The sequence below is a fragment of the Sprattus sprattus genome, assembly GCF_963457725.1.
Source record: "Sprattus sprattus genome assembly, chromosome: 11".
NCBI classification, from domain to species: domain Eukaryota; kingdom Metazoa; phylum Chordata; class Actinopteri; order Clupeiformes; family Clupeidae; genus Sprattus; species Sprattus sprattus.
Genome location: NC_137909.1, coordinates 18,713,280 through 18,734,296, shown reverse-complemented (window position 1 = coordinate 18,734,296; position 21,017 = coordinate 18,713,280). Strand labels below are relative to the sequence as shown.

Genomic DNA, 21,017 nt, shown 5'->3' with positions numbered 1-21,017 from the left:
TATTAATCAATCCATCTCTACATAATCTCACTGAATAGACTTGTCAAGGGTCTAGTTTAGTGTACTATTTGCCTTTTTTCCTTTCCTCGACCAGCCGTTTCAGAATGTGCACTGAAAAGAAGAGAAAATGAAAAGGTTCTGCTCACACCCAGGAGAACCTTTTTACGGTTCTATGAAGAGCATGGAAAGGGGCAACTGGGATCCCTGTGAGCATTTCTCCTAGAACCCTTCCAAGTTCTTTGGCTTGAAGAATCTAATTGGGTATCAAGTGAAGACAATTAAAAAAACTATTTTATCTCCATTTCTTTTAAGAGAGTTGAAGGACATTAGCATATTTCCTAAAGGAAAATAACCCAATTAGTGTGTAAGGCATTCTTATCCAATTCCTAGTGTGCGTATGTACATAAAATGTACCTTAACACTCCCACACATACTCGCATTAGTCTTCCAGAAAATACCTCTATTGAAAACAGGACTGGTTGAGAGACATCACTTCGGTACAAAGTGCACAGCATGTATCAATGCATCACTGACTGTAATGACCCAGTACAGTTTGACATTATGCTTTCAACACAACTGCAGAGGGGGAAAGTTCTTCAAATTAAAGGCATGGTGAAAATACAATACAGAGATCTGTATAGATGACACAGCTGTACGCCAAACACAAGATATCAACCTTGACTCCATTCAAAACCATACACACCATAGAAATAAATAGAGTATATTCCATATATGATTGACTGTTTCTGTTACTGTGAACCCCTGTGGATAAACGAAGATAAAACTAATTGTGACTGATCGTGTCTTAAAGGAAAATATTACTTCAGTCTGATACATTAATTATAGTCGGATGATTCTGCTCATACTTCATATGGGTGAGGTGAAGTATGTCCCTGAACTTCCTGAACTGCATAAGTGCATGTGTTTGCCCCAGCCAGAAGTCCACACTCAAAAGAGGGTTTTTTTTACACTCGACTTGACTTCTCTGACTGGCGATTGTCTTTTTTTTCTCAGTAACATTTACATAGTACATATTATCAAACAAAAAGAAGAAAAGAAACACATTTAATCCACTAAGGGTTTCAACATAATTTTTAAAAAACAAAATTATCCATCTAACAATCTTTTCATATTTGCAGATTACAAAGACTGAAAAAAATCTAAACAGAACAAAAGCATACCACATCACAAAGATGAAAAATAGAATATAAAAATTGCTTTTAAAAACGGGTCTGGTGATGAAATTGTAGGTGTGTGCTTCTGTAAGTCACTTTTAAAAAAGGGAAAAAGCTTATAGCTTATCTTTTTTTCTTTCCACTTGATACTGTACTATACACATAAACTTGACAAACTGACATGATCCTTCATCCTTCAACCCCGAAAAGAAAATCTCTGACGGAAATGTTTCCAGCCTGCTCAGACTTCCAAAAAAGTCCTCTTAAAAGATGTCCATGCTCCTTACTTCTCTCACTTCAAAGTCTCTAATCTTCTCGATATGACGGTCTCAAACACTGATGTCAGAACACCATGTGGATCTGACGTAGAGTAACTTTCTCTCCTTCGAATAACATACAAGATATAAACGGACGAATTCGCTGACCCGAACTCTTCCTTAACTCCCAGCTTAGTCCTTCTCTTTGCCTCTGACCCTTTTTTTCCAGAACCTCCTCCTGGCCAGTTAGCTGCCTTCGTTCCACTCGGGCATGATGCTAACACTGTGCACAGCATGGTACGGGTGTGGTGAGAGTGTGCGTGGTATGCTGTGTGGGTAGAGCGAGTACTCGTTCCCCTGGAGCCCGGGAGCGGCCCCTGCCCCCGGCGACTGGAGCCCTGCCGCAACGGGGCTGCACTGCCGAGCACCTGCCAGAGTCTGGTGTGGCCCCATGGTGCCCTGGTACATGGGCACGTGGGTGTCCCCCAGCTGCGGCGAGGCATGCCCGGCCACCCCGCTCAGCCGGGACACCAGCGGGCCCGAGGTGAAGTGGGCCGAGAAGTGCTGGTGGTACGGGAGCCGGTCCATGGGCTGCATGCCGGCCACCGAGCAGCTGCCATAAGGGGAGACCCCGGCCCAGGTGTTGCAGCTGATGTCTTCCAGGCTGGGCACGGGCTCGGCCCCCTGTGCGGCGCTGGCGTACATGCAGGCCTGGCGCTGGCCTGCCTCGGTCCGGTAGGGCCCTGCGGTGCCGGCGCCGGCCAGGCCAAGGGGTTGGGAGTAGGCCACAGGCCGATAGTAATGGTCCTCCTCGCTGGAGGAGCTCTCCATGTAGGCTTTCTTGTAGGAGTGATCGCCTGTGTGGCAGTCATCCTCCACTATGGAGAGAGAGAGAGAGAGCGAGAGAGAAGGAGACAAAATGAGAGAGAGAAAGAGGGAGGGAGAGATGAGAGAAACAAAAAGACAGAGAAGTAGAGAGAAATGAACAGAGAGAGAGAGAGAGAGTTACGATTATGAAAATAGAAAGACACAGTGCCAGAAATTCACCATTCACAGAACATTAAATACATTCCTGTAAAGTGTTTAGCTTGTTAAAAATACACTCCTTTTTACTCCCTGCAGTTGATTACCTTTAAAACGAGCCCTTACATTCCATCCTGAAACCTCTCTGCTGTAGAGTTCTGCACTGTTAGGTGATAAGATGTGAGTGTGTACTCCTGTTTCTACACTGAACGAACGATGCAAACAGCAGCCATGACATGCATTCATGCCTTCAATCTATTACACTAATTTACTCAGGTCAAAGGCTAAATCAGCAGTCTTAGAAAGGAATCTCAATAGGTTCTTCAAGACAGTACAAATACGCCAATATGTATTTTTGTCCTTCCAGAAATATAGGAGGTATATTGTGGCTTCCTTGGTCCGGAAACTTGTTGTTAATAACTGGAAATTAGTATAAACAAATCAATGAATGCCACCACAAAGCACCAATAAGACTCATGAGGGGTTTCTCTACAGACACGCAGAGACCCACCTTTTCTCTTGATGCAGTGGTAGTCCGGGCCGTGCTCGTGGGGTAGCGGGTAGGAGCCGGTCTGGGGCAGCAGGTCCTGGGAGGTGCTGCTGACACCGTTCTCGCACGGGTACGGGGCGACCATGCCACTGGCCGTGCCCATGCCCTGCACCTCGCCACTGAAGGGGCTGTGGCTGGTGCCCACCCTCTGGCGCACTGTGCTGCGGGGCACCACCGGGTACTCTTTACTGCTGCAGGAGATAAGAAGATGGAAGGATGAGGGATATATTGAAGGGTAGATGAAAGAAAGACAGATAACAAGAGAAGAGCGAGAGAGCGAAGAGAGAAATGGAGAGAGAAAGAGAGACAGAGAAAGATAAATGGTTAAAGTGAGATGTTGAGAGAGGGAGAGAGGGAAACCAGGGGGTCAAACAAAGAAAAATCTCTCTGTGTTGATTCCTTCCCTGAAGCTGACTTATATTTACATGGAATCTGTCATCCACACATCTCAACCATCCTGAAAAGTAACTAACCACACGCCGCACCAGTGAACAGCCCTCTGACAGTCACATCAGTCTGAGACCCATTTGTTGGTCTGCGGTGGAGAGATGAGGAGAGATACATGACTCTAAGTGATTCATGAACATCCCTGCACATTTTTCTCTTTCTTTGAATATTTCCCCCTCCTTTGTTTTTTTTCTTTCTTTTTCTTCTTCATCTTCTTCTTTCGCACAAGTGACCTGGTTTTGCAAAGAGGCCTCTGCAGACCAGAGTCCTAACCAAGTCCAGACCTGCACTGGCCACAGTACTCTGTTAAGAGAGGGCCTGGCTTCTCTCACAGAGAGGGGTGGTAAGGCCTTTTCGCCAGCCAAGGACACGTGTTACATCACAGGTGTGTGTTTACGGTGATTTATGGATTATAGCAGCCGTGTGTCTCATCGCCTGGGCTGAGGAATTCATTTTCCTTGTCTGAAAAAAAACCTGTCAGGAGAGAATAACAGATATTGTTGCTGTGATTGCAACTCCCGATCATTTTTAGATGGCGTGAGAGGAGGCTAAATCAGTGAATGGATTGGGGAATAAAATAAGGATGGTTTCCTTTCACAAGCAATGATAAGCCTGTTTTAGCTCTATGGAGATATTCAATTGTCACTCTTTTTACACAATGTAGAGAGAGATACTTCCTCTCTCTCTCTCTCCCCTCTCCCTCTCCCTCTCTCTCTCTCTCTCTCGCTCTCTCTCTCTCTCTCGTTTGGCAGTATAGGCAATGCCTTAAGTAGGCTGAGGTGTGGGCTTCAGACCAGATTTTGTGCTTTGAAAAAGTGTTTTTCAACACGGCGTGGACGTGCGCTGTGGCCCTGTCATCTGGAGCAAATCAGAGCCCTGAGCCATGTGGTGTTTGGTGCCGGCTTGGGACCAGCCAGATCGACCGTTGCTCGCTTCAGACAACTGTTCCGGATCTCCCCTCCACCGCCCCCGATGGCTGAGACAGGGCCCGCTTTCGCGTGAAGCAGAGATGTCGCCATGGCGATTGAGGGTCGAGCCAGATCGACCATGAAAGCCTCTGACACATAAGGCCTGGCCTGAGCTCAAGGAGCTACACTTACATCACAAGGGCTTATGCATCGCAGAAAAAAAGAGAGGAAAGCAAAATTGTCATTTCTGCCTGTGCGTTGTAATGCCTTGACTTGCCTCACATGCATTGATTAGCACAGCTCCACCGACGCTGTAAGGATCTGAAAGCCTATCACCATTCGCTTATCTGGTGACCAATCCCTCTCCTTGTCAAGAGAAGCCTTTCACACGGCCTGTAAAGGGAATGAGCCCAGCAGATTTAGACGGGCTGAGCAAAACGGTTCTCAAGAGGGTCTATTTCCGGTTAAAGGAAGAGGAGGACAGAAAAAAGTCAACTTTATTGACTTTTCCTTGCTCTTGCACAAGCACATGACCATAGTTGTCTGTCCCCGTGTGTTTCTGAGGAAGTTTAAGGTGGGGGGTAGGGGGTATATATAGGCCGTTTGTCATGTTGATTGAATTGTGGATTGGGTTGTTTAATTGTGAAGCGATATTATCACCTTTCCTTTCCTAAAGGATGGTCCAGTGTACCCTATGCTAAAGGAGATACGAAAGGAAGCACTGAAGCACCTTCCCTACGCATTTAGAGAATTCTGTTATCATGGCTGCAACTTATACCTCCGGGTCATTTCACTCAGTTAGGGACCTTCCTAAGCAAAAAAGACTATCTGAATGGGGCCTCTGCCTCCCGCTTGCTTACCTTTGCATCCGTGACATCCTGTGCAGTTCCATGTCATCACTTCCCCGGAAGCCTTTCGCAAATGGGTTGTTCTCAATCTTCAGTTGGGTTATCTAAAAAAGACATGGAGGATTTGCATCAGTATGTATCTTAACATTATATGCCTCATTCTGCTAGCGGTACATAGGCTTTTCTGAATCTTCACTGACAGTAGGGCTCCCTGGCTTTCTCTCACTGGAGATTCAGAGGTAAGTTTCTGTAGTTATTTATGTGTCAGTCATCTCTATTTTAAATCTCTGTGAACTCTCTAAAAAGACAACAACAAAATGCTGGTTGGTTTGTGTAGAAATTCCAACTGAAATAGTAAACCTGGTAAATGTCTGTGCTCCCCAAATATGAGGAAAACCTGCACATCTGCAGCAACAACCAGCAAGCAACATCCAAGTCTAAATCTGGAAAATTGTATTGGTGATTGCAGACCTAAAACAGAAACTAACACATGAACGAGCTGTGTCAACGTTTTCTTTTCTGTAATTAAAGAGAGAAGTGAAAAAATAGATTGACATATTTTTAAAATAAGTTATTAGTTTTAAAACATGGCTTCATTCAAGTTTCATTTATTCTCCTATTTAAAACGGTTGTAACTCCGATGTATTCCACTTTGTTGAACTGACTGACTGAGATGTGTGTGTGCGTGTTTTAAAACATATCAGTGAAATTAAATGTATCTAATTATATCTAATAATAAATATCTAATATCTAGTAGTTATATTATTTCCCCCCAAAAAAGTAACCATCCTCATGAAAATGTTCAAAAGTAGGCTAGTCCATAGCGCCTTTTCCCATAATCATATCCAGTTATACCTCAGCGTGTCTCGACATCATACAAATATGTGACGGTGCTGGAATTTAATAGGTGTACTTAAATTAAAGGATTGCAACAGTATATCATAAAATACATTTTGAATCCCTAACATTGGACAAAAATACCATCCGATCAAATGGACAGTTGAGCGCACAAATTAACTTTTTAAATCAACCGCTATTCTGTTATCATAATAATGACGCTCTAAACTAAATAAAGCACCAGACTAAGCGAATCAAAAACAAATATTTATTTCAAAACAGGCTTAATATACTCTGTGCTGAAGAATGAACTAAACTTAATATAAAACTAGGATTACACATATTTTCCATGAAAAACACATCATCCCGCGGCTATACGTTTCCCGGGGCGAATGTTTATGAATTTGCTGTATTTTCGCCAATGGGACAGAACGAACCTAGGTCTCCTGTAAAGGGTGTTACACGGTATTACGCAGAGTTACAGGCAGTGCGAGGATATCCCTTCTTCAGCCACGCTTTACTTGGCAGGTAATTAGTTGGCGAGCGTGGTGTGTTTCCCAACACGACGTCAACTTACGCTCTGGCTCTCACTTTCACCCAAACCTTGTAAAATATCTCCTTGTTGAGACACGCGGACCTCTCACGGCTCTCGTAAACGCATGGCGCGTTTGGCACACATAAGCTTGTCACGTGTTGAAGGTTCCCTACATACATCTAAGCCTGTTTTTATTTATATACTTTGCTTTACAAATGTTGGCTACAAATACATGCACATTACTGAAGAGGAGAAACCAGCAACTGGGCGCTACGCGCATCAGGTGGTTCAAAGGCTGGAGGCGTTGTTCAAAGGAAGACTAAAACATTAACCCCCTACAAAACATTCTATATTATACTAAAACAGGACAAAATGAATCGTTGACATTACATTTTGTATTCTATCGCAGAAAACATCCTGAAAAACTCAAGATATATATTAATCGTGTGCTTCTAACTAGTTTGACATATCTATGAGGCAGTAAAAACACAAAATAAGCTACATTCGTGGGTAGAGAAAAGATGTGATTTCAAACTCACGGCACTGACAGAAATGTTCTGTGGAGGTAGAGTGTCCTAGGCATGCTAAAGAGATTTCAGATACAGAATCAGAATTGTGTTTATACAACCATACATGTTAGAAAAACAAAGGCTTTATGTTAGAATATGGGCTCAAGAATAATTTATTCTGTCTCGCATAAGTAGTCTGCCATTCTGAGATAAAATCTATTATAATCTAGGATGCTAATGTGATTCATTGCATTGCGTATTTCTTAGGTGACATTGATTACACAAAAAATCAACTAAACACACGAGCTATGGGTGATGGTCAAAATTGTGTTTCTCTCTCAAGAGCCAATAACAAGAGAAAACGACAATTATCCAAATTCCATCAATGTTAATTATACCGGTTCTAATATTAAATGGTTCTCTGTGAGTGGCAGCCAGTTGCATATCCTGTTAGGAGCAACACAGAATTTGATTGGCTCAGGAGACATTACCGGTATTCGGCCCCCTCCTGCGCCCTCCCTTGTCCCACATTAAAACTTGACACCGACATAGTTAAAGCACGGATGTGAAACAGACATATAGCCGTCTAAAGAAATAACGGGGCAAAATCATTTTTTTAAGGGATATTTTGAGGAGTTCACAATAGGAACTTAGGAATTTTCCACAATCAGTTGTGAGGCCAAAACCCACCGCAAAAGATGCAATGAAACAAGCAAAAGTCTGGAACAGGTGAAACAAGAAACGTGAAGATATTGTGTTAAACTTTTGAACTAAGCCATATGAAACCGTTTGTAGAGATGTAAGCTGATTTTCCTATTGCCACGTTCTGCGTTTATTCAACAAATATATCCAATAGTTTAATGTTACAGGCACATGTCCCTTGTTTAAAAATCATATTGGGGTGATGCTCAGAAAGTTCTTCATAGATTGAGTTTAAATATGACAAAAATTAAGATAGTTTCGTTACACCATCGAACTTCAGCCTCCAACCTATGTAGGCCGAGGCCTGATAAATATCTGTTTGGCGACGAAATTCTCCATCTCATCCGTTGGATCAATAAATAGACGCTTCTACTTTTGCCACCAAAATGACGAGGTTTCTGACCTTGCTTATCGAGGAGCAGTAGCGAAAGTTGCGAATGTAAGATGGCCTAGCTAATAACACCTCCTCTCCTGACAAACTTTTGTTAGCCATCCACCTTGCCGTCACGTGGGCCTATCAAATATATGTGCCCTTGAGTCATCTTTTTACAGATCGTTCACATCACCAGATATCTTCCATATCATCTCTAGAGAAGTATAATTTTCCCTTAAAAATATGCTGGAAATGAACTTATACATACACTTAAAACCTATATGAAACGTATGTGATTTTCAAATTACAACAGTAAAAACGTCTACTCTTCAGGGGTGGGTTGCTTAACGCTACGTCGTTCGTAAGGTAGGCTTGCTGTACCTTCACGTTTGGAGGTGTTTCCTAGGGCGTCTTTAGCTAAGGTATAGGCCTCTAAGACATACTTTCGCAAGGTGGGTCTGGACCACTCATAGCAAGGTCTTAACACAGTTTTCAGATAAAATAAACGTTTTAAAACAAACAAGGCTTGGCGATGTTGTGTTAGTGCCTGAACATATGCCTATGCACTGACACCGACCAAGCCTATTGCACTATATTTTGTGCTGCAGTAAATAAAAAGTAGGGGACACCGTTGTAACAGTTTTTTTTTTTTTTTTTTTTTACTTTTCGTCTCTATATTAACTTTACTAATCCTAGAATGTGCCTTGCTTTTTCTCTTATTTTCATCTAAATGAAAATATTTTCATCTAAATGCAGTGAGTGTGGGTCGGGGCCAAGAATAATTGTAACATGCCAGTTTGAAGGGGTAGAGTAACATTTACGTCAACAAACGTGCATTATTCAAACCATAATAGTGGTGGATAATAGTTTTTCTGTAAATTGTTGTCTTTACAGCGTTGGTTTTGCCAGTGAGATATGCAAATCGCCTCCAACCAAGGGTGTCACATTTTCGCAAAAGTAGCTATAGCCTATTTTGCTTGTTAATTACACTTTCTGTTTGCAACCGATTGCAATGCGTTTTACAATTGTCCTTAGCCGAAGGCAAACACAAGATAACTTTAATACAACACATTGTAATGTAGCTAATAATTATACAAACATCTATTTTGGAAATCACTGGTTACAATCACAACCTAATACTTGTGTTCCTGTAAAAACGCATCATTTGTGCAGTCAAAACTTGCGCAAAACTTTAAAGTTACAAATTTGCCCCGCAAAGCCACTTCTGTCAGTGTAACTTTGGACAAAGGCTGAGACTGAGCCATAACACATGTCTCATCGCGTTAGACACGTTAGACACGAGCTCAGAACTTAAGCAAATTACAACTGTCCTCTTGTTACAACTGTACCTGGTCTTCCCTTTTTAATTGGCCGTCGATTTTTAATTCCTTGCAAATACAAATCTATGAGTAACATCCACCCTAGAACTGTCCTACATTTATATGTCTTTCTAATAATGATCACCTGCGCTCCAATCTGAGTCAAGTCCATCATACTTATCTCACGCATGCTCAAACCTACGTGAATGACAACACTACACCTCTTTCCTTTTTGTGCTTCTTTTTGAAAAAGTCTATTAATGAAAGCGACTTGCGTAACAGATTGTGACTCAAATTTAAGTAGCCTATGAAACTAATTTACCAGAATACACCAATGCATAATCTTTTTTTCTTCAATTATTTGACTTAATTATTTTGTGAATTTATTGGAGTTGCATTGGCTACGGTTTCACATGAGTATACAGATAGGCCTAGGCCTATGAAAGACAGTCACTCTACACTCCTAAAGCCCGTTCCTTGCAAACAACGAAATTTACATTTCAGAACAACTTATTTTACTTTGATCAAATTAGCAACACAAAATCTTTTAAATAGTTGTTTGTAAATTGGCTGCATGTTAACTGAGTTCACTGAGTCTATGATAACTAAATTAAACTATTCTGTGTAAAAGTCTGAGGAAAGTCCAACACCATGAACACACACATACACACACACACCACACACACACACACACGCACACACGCACACATACATCAGACACAGTTTTTGTTCTTTCAATTATTCATCCTGTTGTGCTACCACTTGAAACTGCTTATTGAGGCATTGACTGAAATGTCTGAAAAGTCCCTTGAGATGCAGGGTCTCTGCTTGGTTATCGAACATGCGGTTTCCTTGGACCATGAGCGTTGACATGTGTCAGTGCGCTGAGTACGCTGCTTTTCAGACATAAGACTGGTGGTCTGCTACATTATCACTATATTTGTGTATATTTGTGGCGACTGGACCCATTTACCTGCCTTCATTATAAAAACTTTGTACAACTCGTTTATTAGTTTCTATTATTTAAACACACAAAGTCATCTCCAGCCACTTATTTCAACAAAGGCAATTATATGACCACCAAGATCGAATAGGCTAGCCTAATCGTTATTGATGTTTTTTCAATAGCCTCGCTGCTTCATTAAAATAAACAGACACGAAGACGTGTTTAAATACGTGTTATTGTAAGTATTTTAAGTTTGACGTATGTTATAAAGAAAATTACTGAGCTGACTTACCTTGTGATTTTGGTAAGATGTGACTGCAATGAAGGCCGTCTCTGGGAACACATGAGTGCAGAACGCAGTGTTTTTGGATCCGAATCCATTATTCTCATCCGCTTTCACGATGTGGATCCTCGGCTGGTATTTGTGCATAGAATTTAGAATAATCTGCAAGGAATAATATCAACTGGTTAAAATATGTAACTAATTTAGCTTGAAACGCTGCCCTATAGGTAGGCTATGGTTTACGGTCACATCCAATAGCTTATCACTCATTGCTAAGGTGAAGGCAACTGAAGCAACACAATAGCGCTTTGCTTTTAAAGTAGCCTAATTGGAGTTATCATTCTAATGGAGACGGCAACATTATGCCACAAGTCATATTTTTCACGAACGATTGTGGTTGAAGTGGAACACAGCGTCCATGTACCACTACCTCGGCCACTGCCTCTGCCCATCATTAAACAATTTGCCATGGGAGAAGGCTCTGCCTAAACAAATCATGCACAGTTCTCGGTGGCTGGTCCGTTCTTTCTTTTTCAATTTCCCGCGGCCATGTTTGTACACCTTTTCCTTCCCCTGCTTTCCTTCTGACCTCCGTTGACCTGTTTTGTACTAAGTCCGCGGCGCTATTGCTGAATTGCCGGCTCGTCTGGCGACACAAAGACGCTGTCCACTCAGTTGAACTTGGGCCCTGCGCCCCTCTCGCGAGGCCTCTCTCATCCGCGGGCCTTAGTCTAATTGTTCTGACGTACTTGGGAGTCATGGGCATCAGCCGTGAGCAATCTGATGGGTTTTAATTTCATTAAGTCCACTTTAGCATAGAGATAACAAAACGTTTTTTCCCCCTGCAGGGTCTCAAGTCCGGAGGCATTTGTGTTTCTGTAGGTCGGTCCCATTTGGCTGCCTCCAATACAACACACTGCACAGACGTTAGTGAAGAGATGGTCATTTAAAAAAATATGATAAACAATGAATTTGACCTCCTGAATAAGTCAGATACTGGTGGTCTAGTTATACAGAACAGCTTATTCATCTGGCGGAGACCTACCCATTTTCCTCTTGTGATTTTTTTGAATTTGACCACAGAGGAAAAAAGACGAGATAAATAATAAATCCCCTCATGAAAGCAAATGAGTCTTGCCCTTCTCATGCTATATGACATAACCACTGTATGATCATAGCATGGCTGTCCACCTCAATATACTCACTGTGGGCAGTACATACACAGATACCCTTAGTGCCTCTCTGTGGGTCAGTGTGTCTGGCTAGTATCTCAAACACTCTAAATACTCTAATCCTCTTTACTGTAAGCAAGCAGGAAATTAAGCATTCTTTTCATTCATTTTTCAACTGGTCGAAAACCCAAGATGAGGTGGTCTTCAGCTATCTCAGCCATCCGTCGATCCTTTCTCCTGTTGCAGTGTTGTGAGGGAAAATACAAGTTCTACGTTTGGGAACAGGAGGGCGGCAGCACACTGTCATGGGCTACCCACAAAAGGGATACACAGCTTTGCTTTGCCTTGCCTCTCCTCAGGCCTGGCCTTGTCAGTGAACACAGACAGCGGCCCATGCTGAGTGATCGACCCCCTCTCCCTTTTCTGCACCACCTTGTCTCTCACTCCATCAGAATATCATGGAATCTACCCTTATGGCCCAGCCGATGGAGATGGGACAGTTTTTCCCAGCATGCTCGAGTAGCTGTTAGTGGTGCTGGATTTTTTTGGAGGGGGGTGTGGTGTGGTGGTGGTGGGGGGGACCACCCAGTCAGTCTGCAGTACTGGTCTGCTCCTTGTGTGCCCTGTTGGTCTATATCTGCACCCCCCCCCCCCCCCCCCCAACCCCTAGACTGGCTATGATAGTTCTTGATGATAGTGAGGGATGACCCAGGGGTCCCGTGGTCGCCCTCCCGCTTTCATGTTCCGACATCACAGGGTCTCTGAAGCCCAGCAGATTAACAGGCTTTGTATACCCTTGACTATTGCTCATCTCCCACTGTCATTAAAGCATAAACAGTTTGAAGCACAGTTATCCAAAGCTTGCCTAACGCACGGACAACATTTCTAGAGATTTGCAGAGGCTGGGAAAGAATGCGTAAGCCTATTGAAGGGATGACTGATGTGGGGGCCACGATCAAAGAGAACCTCTTTGGCCTCGTGCGAGGCTGGAGTCAATATCAACACTTTATTGGAAATAAAATTATTCACTCCCCCTCCCCACCACCACCTCTCACTACAGCTCTCCCTGTGTTCACTGCATGTGCAAGAATTTGCAACATGAAACATGGCCTTTTTCTTCATCTCACTTTGCCTTGTGGTGTGTTTGTGTTTGTGTTTGTGTTTGTGTTTGTGTGCGTGAGCGCGCGTCTGTGTGTCATTAATTCAAATTGATTTCCATTGGACAAGCTTGTCTTGATGTTTTGCTAACTGGATCCAGTCTACGGGGCTATCCTGCTTCTGCTTCGTCTCCAAAAAGCTAGTAATTATAAATAGCCATGAAAATTATTCCAACCACCTGGAACAACAAGTCGACGGATTGTTATTTTGGTGGGGAACCAGTATTTCATTTAGGAATCCCATGGTGCACTTGCAGAAAAAAAGGGGTAAGAGAAGGGGAGAGAAGGGGGAAGTAGGGTTTGGGGTGGGGGGCGGATTGAATGGGTGGGTGGGTGGGGGTGTTGTAAGTCAAGAACCACTGCAACCAATCAAAACTGCACTTGGGCCAAAAAATGTACAACACAGCTCACATTCCGGGCTGGCTCCAGTTTCGCCCTACCAGCTGGGGTTTGGCAGGAGAACAAGCACAATCGGGCCGAACAAACACTGGGCCAATGGTGCTTTGTGATCAGTACTTAGCAGTGGCACAGTACACCATAGCTCAGAGTAGCACAGCACAGCACAGCACAGCACAGCACAGCACAGCACAGCACAGCACAGCACAGCACAGCACAGCACAGCACAGCACAGCACTGGACTGGACTGCATGGGCTGGGAGACCATATTTAGGCAGACACAAGCAAAAAAAAACAACTCTCAGGATTGAGCAAGGCCAGACACAGTGAGGATCAATCAGCTCACTGGTTAAGAGCAGCCTCATTGTGGTCAGGTTTCTCTGTCAGTTCAGGCTTTATAGCTCGGCATGCAAATCTACTGACTTATAAGTAATGGTACAATAACGAAAACCAGAGCAAGACACTGTTGCTGAATCTGTCATTATGGACTCTTTTCTAAGCTGAGAGTTGCTAATACTGTGGGTCCTGGGTGTGGGAGGGAATAAGTGGGAGGATGCTTCTCTGGTTCTATTCAAACTTGTAACACCTTTGTTAACAGCATTATACTATGAAATACTGCACAGTACTTGCTACTCGATACCCTCATAGCATTTCTATCTCTGATGACTTATGTTACATTATGAATGATAAAATCATTTATGTTTTGACACATCCGAAAACTTAGACTCCCATGAAAAAGAGATGGAAAATACATGATTCACAGCAAAACCATAACAACATTTACTGCTGTGATGGGGGTGGTGTTAACCATTATCCATTATTCCAAATTCCAAAACACACTTTCACTATTTCAAACCATTGAATGTTTAAACAGAATAAAGTGTTCAGATCTGCATATATCTTTAAAATTACATTTCATGATTGGACGATTGCCAGCTAATGCCTGTGTGTAGGCCAGGACCTCTATGTCTATCTCAAAGGACTTGTGAGAGATTAATAATGATCAAAGAAATCATGAATTAGCCCAAATAAGAACTTTCGTTGCAACAAAAGATTAGTTGCAACAAAAGTTTCCATAAAAGAAAAACGGGTATTGCCACTAAACTAATAGGCCTTAACGATTAGCTTAGGATAACATGGCACTTTTCTCGCACCACACCTAAAGCCTAAACGTCGTTTAATGTTGCAAAACAAGCGCTTTAAAAATCAACAACACTATCTTGAAGACAAAATAGTGAAAATTAATTTAAAACAACCATATACTTACGTGTCCGAAGGGATCGAGGTGGTTGTTGGTCAGCTTAAGCTTTTGGAAAGAGACAAGCTGCCTCATCCAATGCGCTCCTGTGGCGGGGGAGTCGGGGTGGACGTAGAGCCTCCCGGGCATCGCCGGCTCTGCTTTCCCTGTGACGGACCTAAACCACAGCACAAAAATCCAACATTTTAACTCACACCGACCTCCGAGAGCTGTCCCTGCAGAAAAAACCCAAACGTTCATTTAAAGTTCACCGTTACTGTTCAAACAACCCTACCAACGGCTGACAAACATACTCTGCCTTTGAAGCAATTAGATATTAAATGTTGACACATGTCGGTAGCCTATGTGTTTATATGAAGCTCGGTTTAGCCATACTTTGTTTCAGTGCAAATTCTGTAATAGATAATAATAAGATCATTCTTAATTTCGAAAAAATATATTGAGTTGATTCTATATAGGCTACTCTGAAGCCTTTGGATAAACGTGTCTTCAATAGCCTTAGGTTAATATGAATACACACAGGTAGGCCGAAAATGGGCAACTCTCGTTAATGCCCCCAAGGCTACAGTGACCGAGATTTGGCCTACTCTGATCTGAATAACAAATGTCCACAAAGCAAAAAATTAAATCAAAAATGAAATCAGCCGTATTATTTTATTTGTTATTTTATGCCTTGTGGGAATGTGTAAGATTGTAAGATTAGCTGCTTTGCAGGGTTCCGCTCTGGCGTATAAAAAGTCGCTTTGTTATGTAAACCTACACAACAGTGTTTGATCATAAGGGCGATTAGTTCCAGAGCCTGAACAGGAAAGGTAATTATCAGTTATTGGCTGGTGCATCCTCACTGAACACACGACCATTCAAAGCCACTGACCCTAAAACGTCTCGGTGGGACAAGGTTACAAAATACGGCCATTACCCTAACCAGGCATAGAATTTTCATAGCTGCAAGCACAGCGCAAAAAGTGCAAAGAGAAGTGTTAAGAGGTCTTCGTTCCTGCACTTCTGGTCATTTTCAACTGACAAAAAATGAAGACACTCGCCTTTATTTAGTTTTGACTATACTTGCCAAGAAATCCCCACTCCGCAACTTCCACTACCCCTCCCCCCATATGCATGCACACACGCAGTAGACCATATCTGCTTAGCATGTCAGAGAGGAACGTTTATTTACCCAACCATATTTTTAGTATGCATTTAGAATTTATTTTCTATGTCTGAGGCGCCAAGCAAATCTATTTTATGGATTCCAAAATAATTCTTTAATTAATTAATACATTGGAGCATTGACTGTATATTGGCCTACTCAAAAGCCACAATCGTCCTTTTCTTTAAGGACAGTAAACTTGAGGTATTTTGGAGCATTTCATAACCTAGCCTCCGTTTTGAGTCTCAACATGTCCTTAGCATACAGAGACTAAAACTTTGTCTAGAAAATAAGATGGTACTGCAAACTGAGATCATGAGTGGTTATTCGACATATTGCATTAGTGGAATCAAATTATTATATTCCTCAGAATAACGAATGCACTTTCCCATTTAAATAAATCAATAAATCATCTTGAATGCAAAATATGAGTCTTTGAAATAGTGCCTGAAATTCACCACAGGGTCAGCTATTGTGTCTTACGAACCATTTATTATCGGCGAATTTATAGCGGTGGTCATCCGCAGGAACAACATCCATCAGAAGTATGTATTTCGTTTTGGGGTTCAGTCCAGTCACCTTTACTTTGAAGCTGGGGAACATTCGCCTATAAATAGACGAAAGAAAACAATGTTACTGAATTGTAAGTTTTGCGATGCAAGAATATACAGTTGCCAATAAATATACTGAACATACAAACTTGTATGGGCATTTTGTGCTGTACAAAACATTGTATACAGTGGTGTCAAGTCTAACCTTGAATAATACACCATAGTTTTTGTTTTAAATCGTCTACTCAAATGTTACCTTACAACATTTTAAATAATAATTCGCTGCCAAGCGAAGTTCAACCCACAAAAGTTTTTTTTGGGTGACAGACAAAACGCTATACCATCACTGATGAGTCGACTGATCATTCGGCCATGCTACGTCAGTGACCGTTGGCTGCAAACCTGTTGCTTGACACCACTGCCGGTAGAAATAGCCAACCATCTGAACTAATTATTAATAAAATAAACTGCGTATCTGCATAGAAAGTTTAACATTTAGATTTCCATTTAATTCCGATTACATAGGTTAAGTATTTCCATTAAAACCCAGTGCAGAAAAGGTATCACATTAACGTAATAGTTATCACATGAAAACGCTCCTCCAAATCACAAATAAATTAAGTATAACTAAGCAAATATTGAAAATAGCAACAGGCCTACAATTGGAAAATTGGAGGCGAATGCTGAGCTGTGCTTACATAAGCGTGTTCTTCATGAGAACGTTTAAGAATGTCATACAGCTAACTTCCCAATGGGAATTTTCCACCTTACCTATGTTACAACAAATAGCCTTCTTTCCATTAACATATTTAAATATAAGCTTCGCTGAAACTTGTGTCTTAGTAATAACGTCAAAGAACTTGCAACCATCATACAGGCCCAATAATCAAGTAGGCCCTATCCCCTTTAAGCCAAAACAAATAAATGCGATAAATAAATACCGTTTCTGAGCATTAGGTCAAACAAAGAGGAATGTATAACCAGCTGCATTAACTAAGGACTATGGACTATTTATTACAGTATGCAAACTCCCTCAGCAAGATTGGACTGAGGCCCATGTGCTGAGGACGCAGAGCAGAGGTTCAGGGTTCAGAACTGAATTGAAAGGCCGCTTTATGCAGCAGTGTGAGAACATAGCAAGGTTTACTGAATGACAGCTCACACTGGTTGGCTATCGGCGACACAGCTCTAATGAATAATAAATACCTGAGACCCGCAAGACAATTTGTTAACATGAGCACGGACCACCGTAGCCTACTAGACTACAGATACATTCATAGTTGTCTAAAAGCCCTAAAGGCATGCGCAGTTATATTAGGTCGAAGCTGTCGAGAGTGTGAAAGTATATTTTTCTATATTTGATTTGTTATTTCGCACAATTCACACTCGGAATGAACTCGTCGTCAGGTTTGTTCCTATAAGAGTGCATCATTTACCAAATCACCAAAAAGGCAACAATTTCAACGGTTGTAATTGAGTAGGCCTATAACTTTAGATAAATGTGATCATAAACAGAATTTCATAGGTTAATAGGCTCTGAACCAAATTAATTCTGACTGCAAGTATCACACGCAAGGCATGCAACACACTAATCCAAGAAGGGTTATAAAAAGGCCTACACCGAAAACGTAAAAACATCCGCCTCTTTGAATTCAGCGCAGAAACGATCCGTCGTGACAGAGTGAAAAAGGATGTTTCTAGGCCTGCCTCTATGGCAAAAGTGTTTTTACCCGTGCCTAAGCTGAATAAATCGGTAACCATACAATCTCAGGACATTTACATGAACCTGTCTTTTCAACGGCACAAGCGCTAATTCATTGTCAACAAAATTCCACTGTACAGGCACCATTTATATCAGACGATAATCCTGACTGTAAGGCAGGTGGCATTGAATGGCTTCGCTCACGCCTTGGCCTCACAAACCATATTGTTCCTGTAACTGTAATGGTCTCCTTCTCAGTCTAGAACGATTTTTTGTGTGTCGTCTATCGTCAACCTAGACCGACTTCGGCACTCGGCAGTGCAAACACAAGGCATTAAGTAAATGGCATTCATAAGTTTCATAACCACCTAGTCAGCCTTAATTTATTCGAGAGCAAAACTGCCCAGAGACGAGAAATGTTCCATTATGAACCGAGCGATATTTTCTATAACATATACACAAATGAGGTGGACAATGCCTAACGTCCTACATCATTTGAGGTATTTGCCACACATGGTAACCGTTTACATTAATCACTCTCCCCATCGTCAGAATTTCTAAAGGAAAAAAATATGATCTTGCTCAGTACTCCAGGTCGTTTATGCCACATGTCAAATAAAAACAAAACAGAACATAGAGAGTAGGCTACGTTTTGAGTGCTTTAGGTGACCAAAACAACCCGAAAGAACCAATGATGTTTTCAGGCCTTCTCACTTTACAATGTGCTAGTCCATGGTAGAGAAGGCTAAGCTATTTTCATTTCACCTGCCTATGTCAAAGGAGAAAACAAGCATGTTTGTCAGCGCAAAATACCATGGTGCAATTTGCCATTTTGAGGAAACTGTGTATCTTACCTTCCAGCTTTGGTGATTATCATTTCTGTGCCCACTTCGTGAAATTTCACCCACAACTCCCTTTCATGCAAGTATACCTTAATTCCTTCCATTCCCTTTAAAATACAGATAAAAAAACAACAACCCTCAAATCGTGAGAATGCAATGCACCAAGTCTAATTTGAATACTAAACATACACAACATGAAATAAATAAAAAGACAGCGCCTTGCATGAAATAGAACTTTGTGTCATACTGCCTACTGTAGCGAATACATTTTGTAAATATTATGTAGGCTATACAAGTCTGTTCAAATGGTTGCATTCATTTCAGCTAAGATGAAGCTAAGGGACAAGTCCTTTAAAATAAAGACCTCAAGTCTTTATCGACCTCGAGTCAAGTCCATGTTATTTCTTAAAAGTAGCCTATATAGGACTAGTTCACGTATGTATTTGTTATACTATTTCAGTGCTACATTATTTTGCAATTTTGTTTTTGCAAATGATGAACCTTGTTGGAGTTAGGCTATACCAGGCCTATTTAAACATCAACACTCACTTATAAACAACAACCGTGTTTATAACATATCTATTACACGGTATACCTTTCCTTACCTTTCCTTATATTCAACTGTTTTATTGTGAATAGCCTGTTTCAGGTAACTCGTGAAGGTTAAAGTATATAACAAAATATGTGTGCGGTGTTAAACATATTCTTACATCACACTGACCGTCCAAACAACCAAAATAGAAGATTAACAGCCACAAGAACAACTACAACACCACCGAGAACTAAAAAAAAAAACGTTTAGAGCCTGCCTTTTTGCATTCTAAACAGTCTATAGCCTATAGGAATGGGAATGTGAACTACATTTATACAGTCAGTTTGTTTGCAGCTATAGGCAGAGACCCTTAAGATATAGAAAAGGCCTAACCTGTTGAATATAAGTTGTCTGCGACGACGGGGATTTGCTTGAAGTTCCATTTGGTTTTTCTGGTTTACTTTCAGTGTGTAAATCCTTCGACTCCGTTTCACTGGGCGAATTCTGGACAACAAACGCTTCCTCGTTGTCCGCCATGTCGGGAGGCCTGGTAAGCACTGCTCCAACTGTCAGATCGGGATGAAAAGAGTTAGCAACAAGCTTGCCTTTGCTAGAATTAAACATTAAGTTGGCCCTAGGCAGATTTGGGAAACCATACAGTCCATACCAAATGTCTTGACTTAGCAGAGGGTAAGGTCAAAACAAAAGTGTATGTTTTACCAGCTGAGCACTACTCCCGAGATGGCTATTGGCCTGCAGCTATATAATCATGTAGGCTAACTATATGATGGAATACAAATTTACCAAGCATCTAAAATTCAGACCAATTGCAGAATAAGTCGATAAACTGTCACCGAAATGCAAACGAATGCAGGGGACCCCCCCCCCCCCCCCCCCCCCCCCACACACACACATACGCGCGCGCGCGCATCACATAGGCCTACAATCAGACAATGTATATTGACCATTCGGTGTGAGTTATCATATCATGATCAATTAAAAAAAAGATATTTGTGCGTTTAAAAAAAGGCAAACGTGTTTATAAGTAGGCTGTGTCATATGGTTGCATTATCAGGGTTTTTACACAGCACTGGTGTTATCAATGGTTGTTTATGTATTGAAGTTATTAATGCTGCTGTCTTTGTGATGATTCAGGGTAATTTCTCCAGCCTAAACACAAGCTGCTATTCCAGCAAACTTACAAAAGAATGTTCGTATTTCACTTCTGTGGTTTCATGAAATAGATGCAAAAATTAAGCAGTTATAGTTCATAATGGCTACTGTCCACACGTGCAATCAGCCAAAACAAACAAATCGCTTTATTAGGCCGATATTATAGCTTACGAGATCAACTGTTTCAAACATTTACGCGACATCAAGTGGCGTACACAACACAAACCACACTGATTATTTTAAACCTCGAATTTAGAAGGCTATGGTAAGAAGCCAGTAGCAGGCTATTTTGAATGCCGTATTTCACCAACAATAGTGAGCTCTACGATCTCTAGCCTAAATAACAGTGAATGTTGTATTTTTATTTTGCCGTCA

At 41.6% G+C, this 21,017-nt stretch overlaps 1 protein-coding gene across 1 annotated transcript; it reads right to left on the bottom strand.

The window, feature by feature from the left end:
- Positions 1–1,678: 1,678 nt before the first annotated feature.
- Positions 1,679–19,904, bottom strand: tbx5a (T-box transcription factor 5a; the record flags this gene model as incomplete). Its single annotated transcript, XM_080847262.1, has 8 exons — positions 19,863–19,904; positions 18,950–19,044; positions 16,330–16,449; positions 14,705–14,852; positions 10,722–10,874; positions 5,221–5,312; positions 2,967–3,193; positions 1,679–2,310 (listed from the first exon to the last, which is right to left on the bottom strand). Exons 2-8 carry the CDS (start codon positions 19,039–19,041, stop codon positions 1,679–1,681), a joined length of 1,464 nt encoding a protein of 487 aa, XP_080703388.1. The 5' UTR covers positions 19,042–19,044; positions 19,863–19,904.
- Between the last annotated feature and the right edge of the window lie 1,113 nt (positions 19,905–21,017).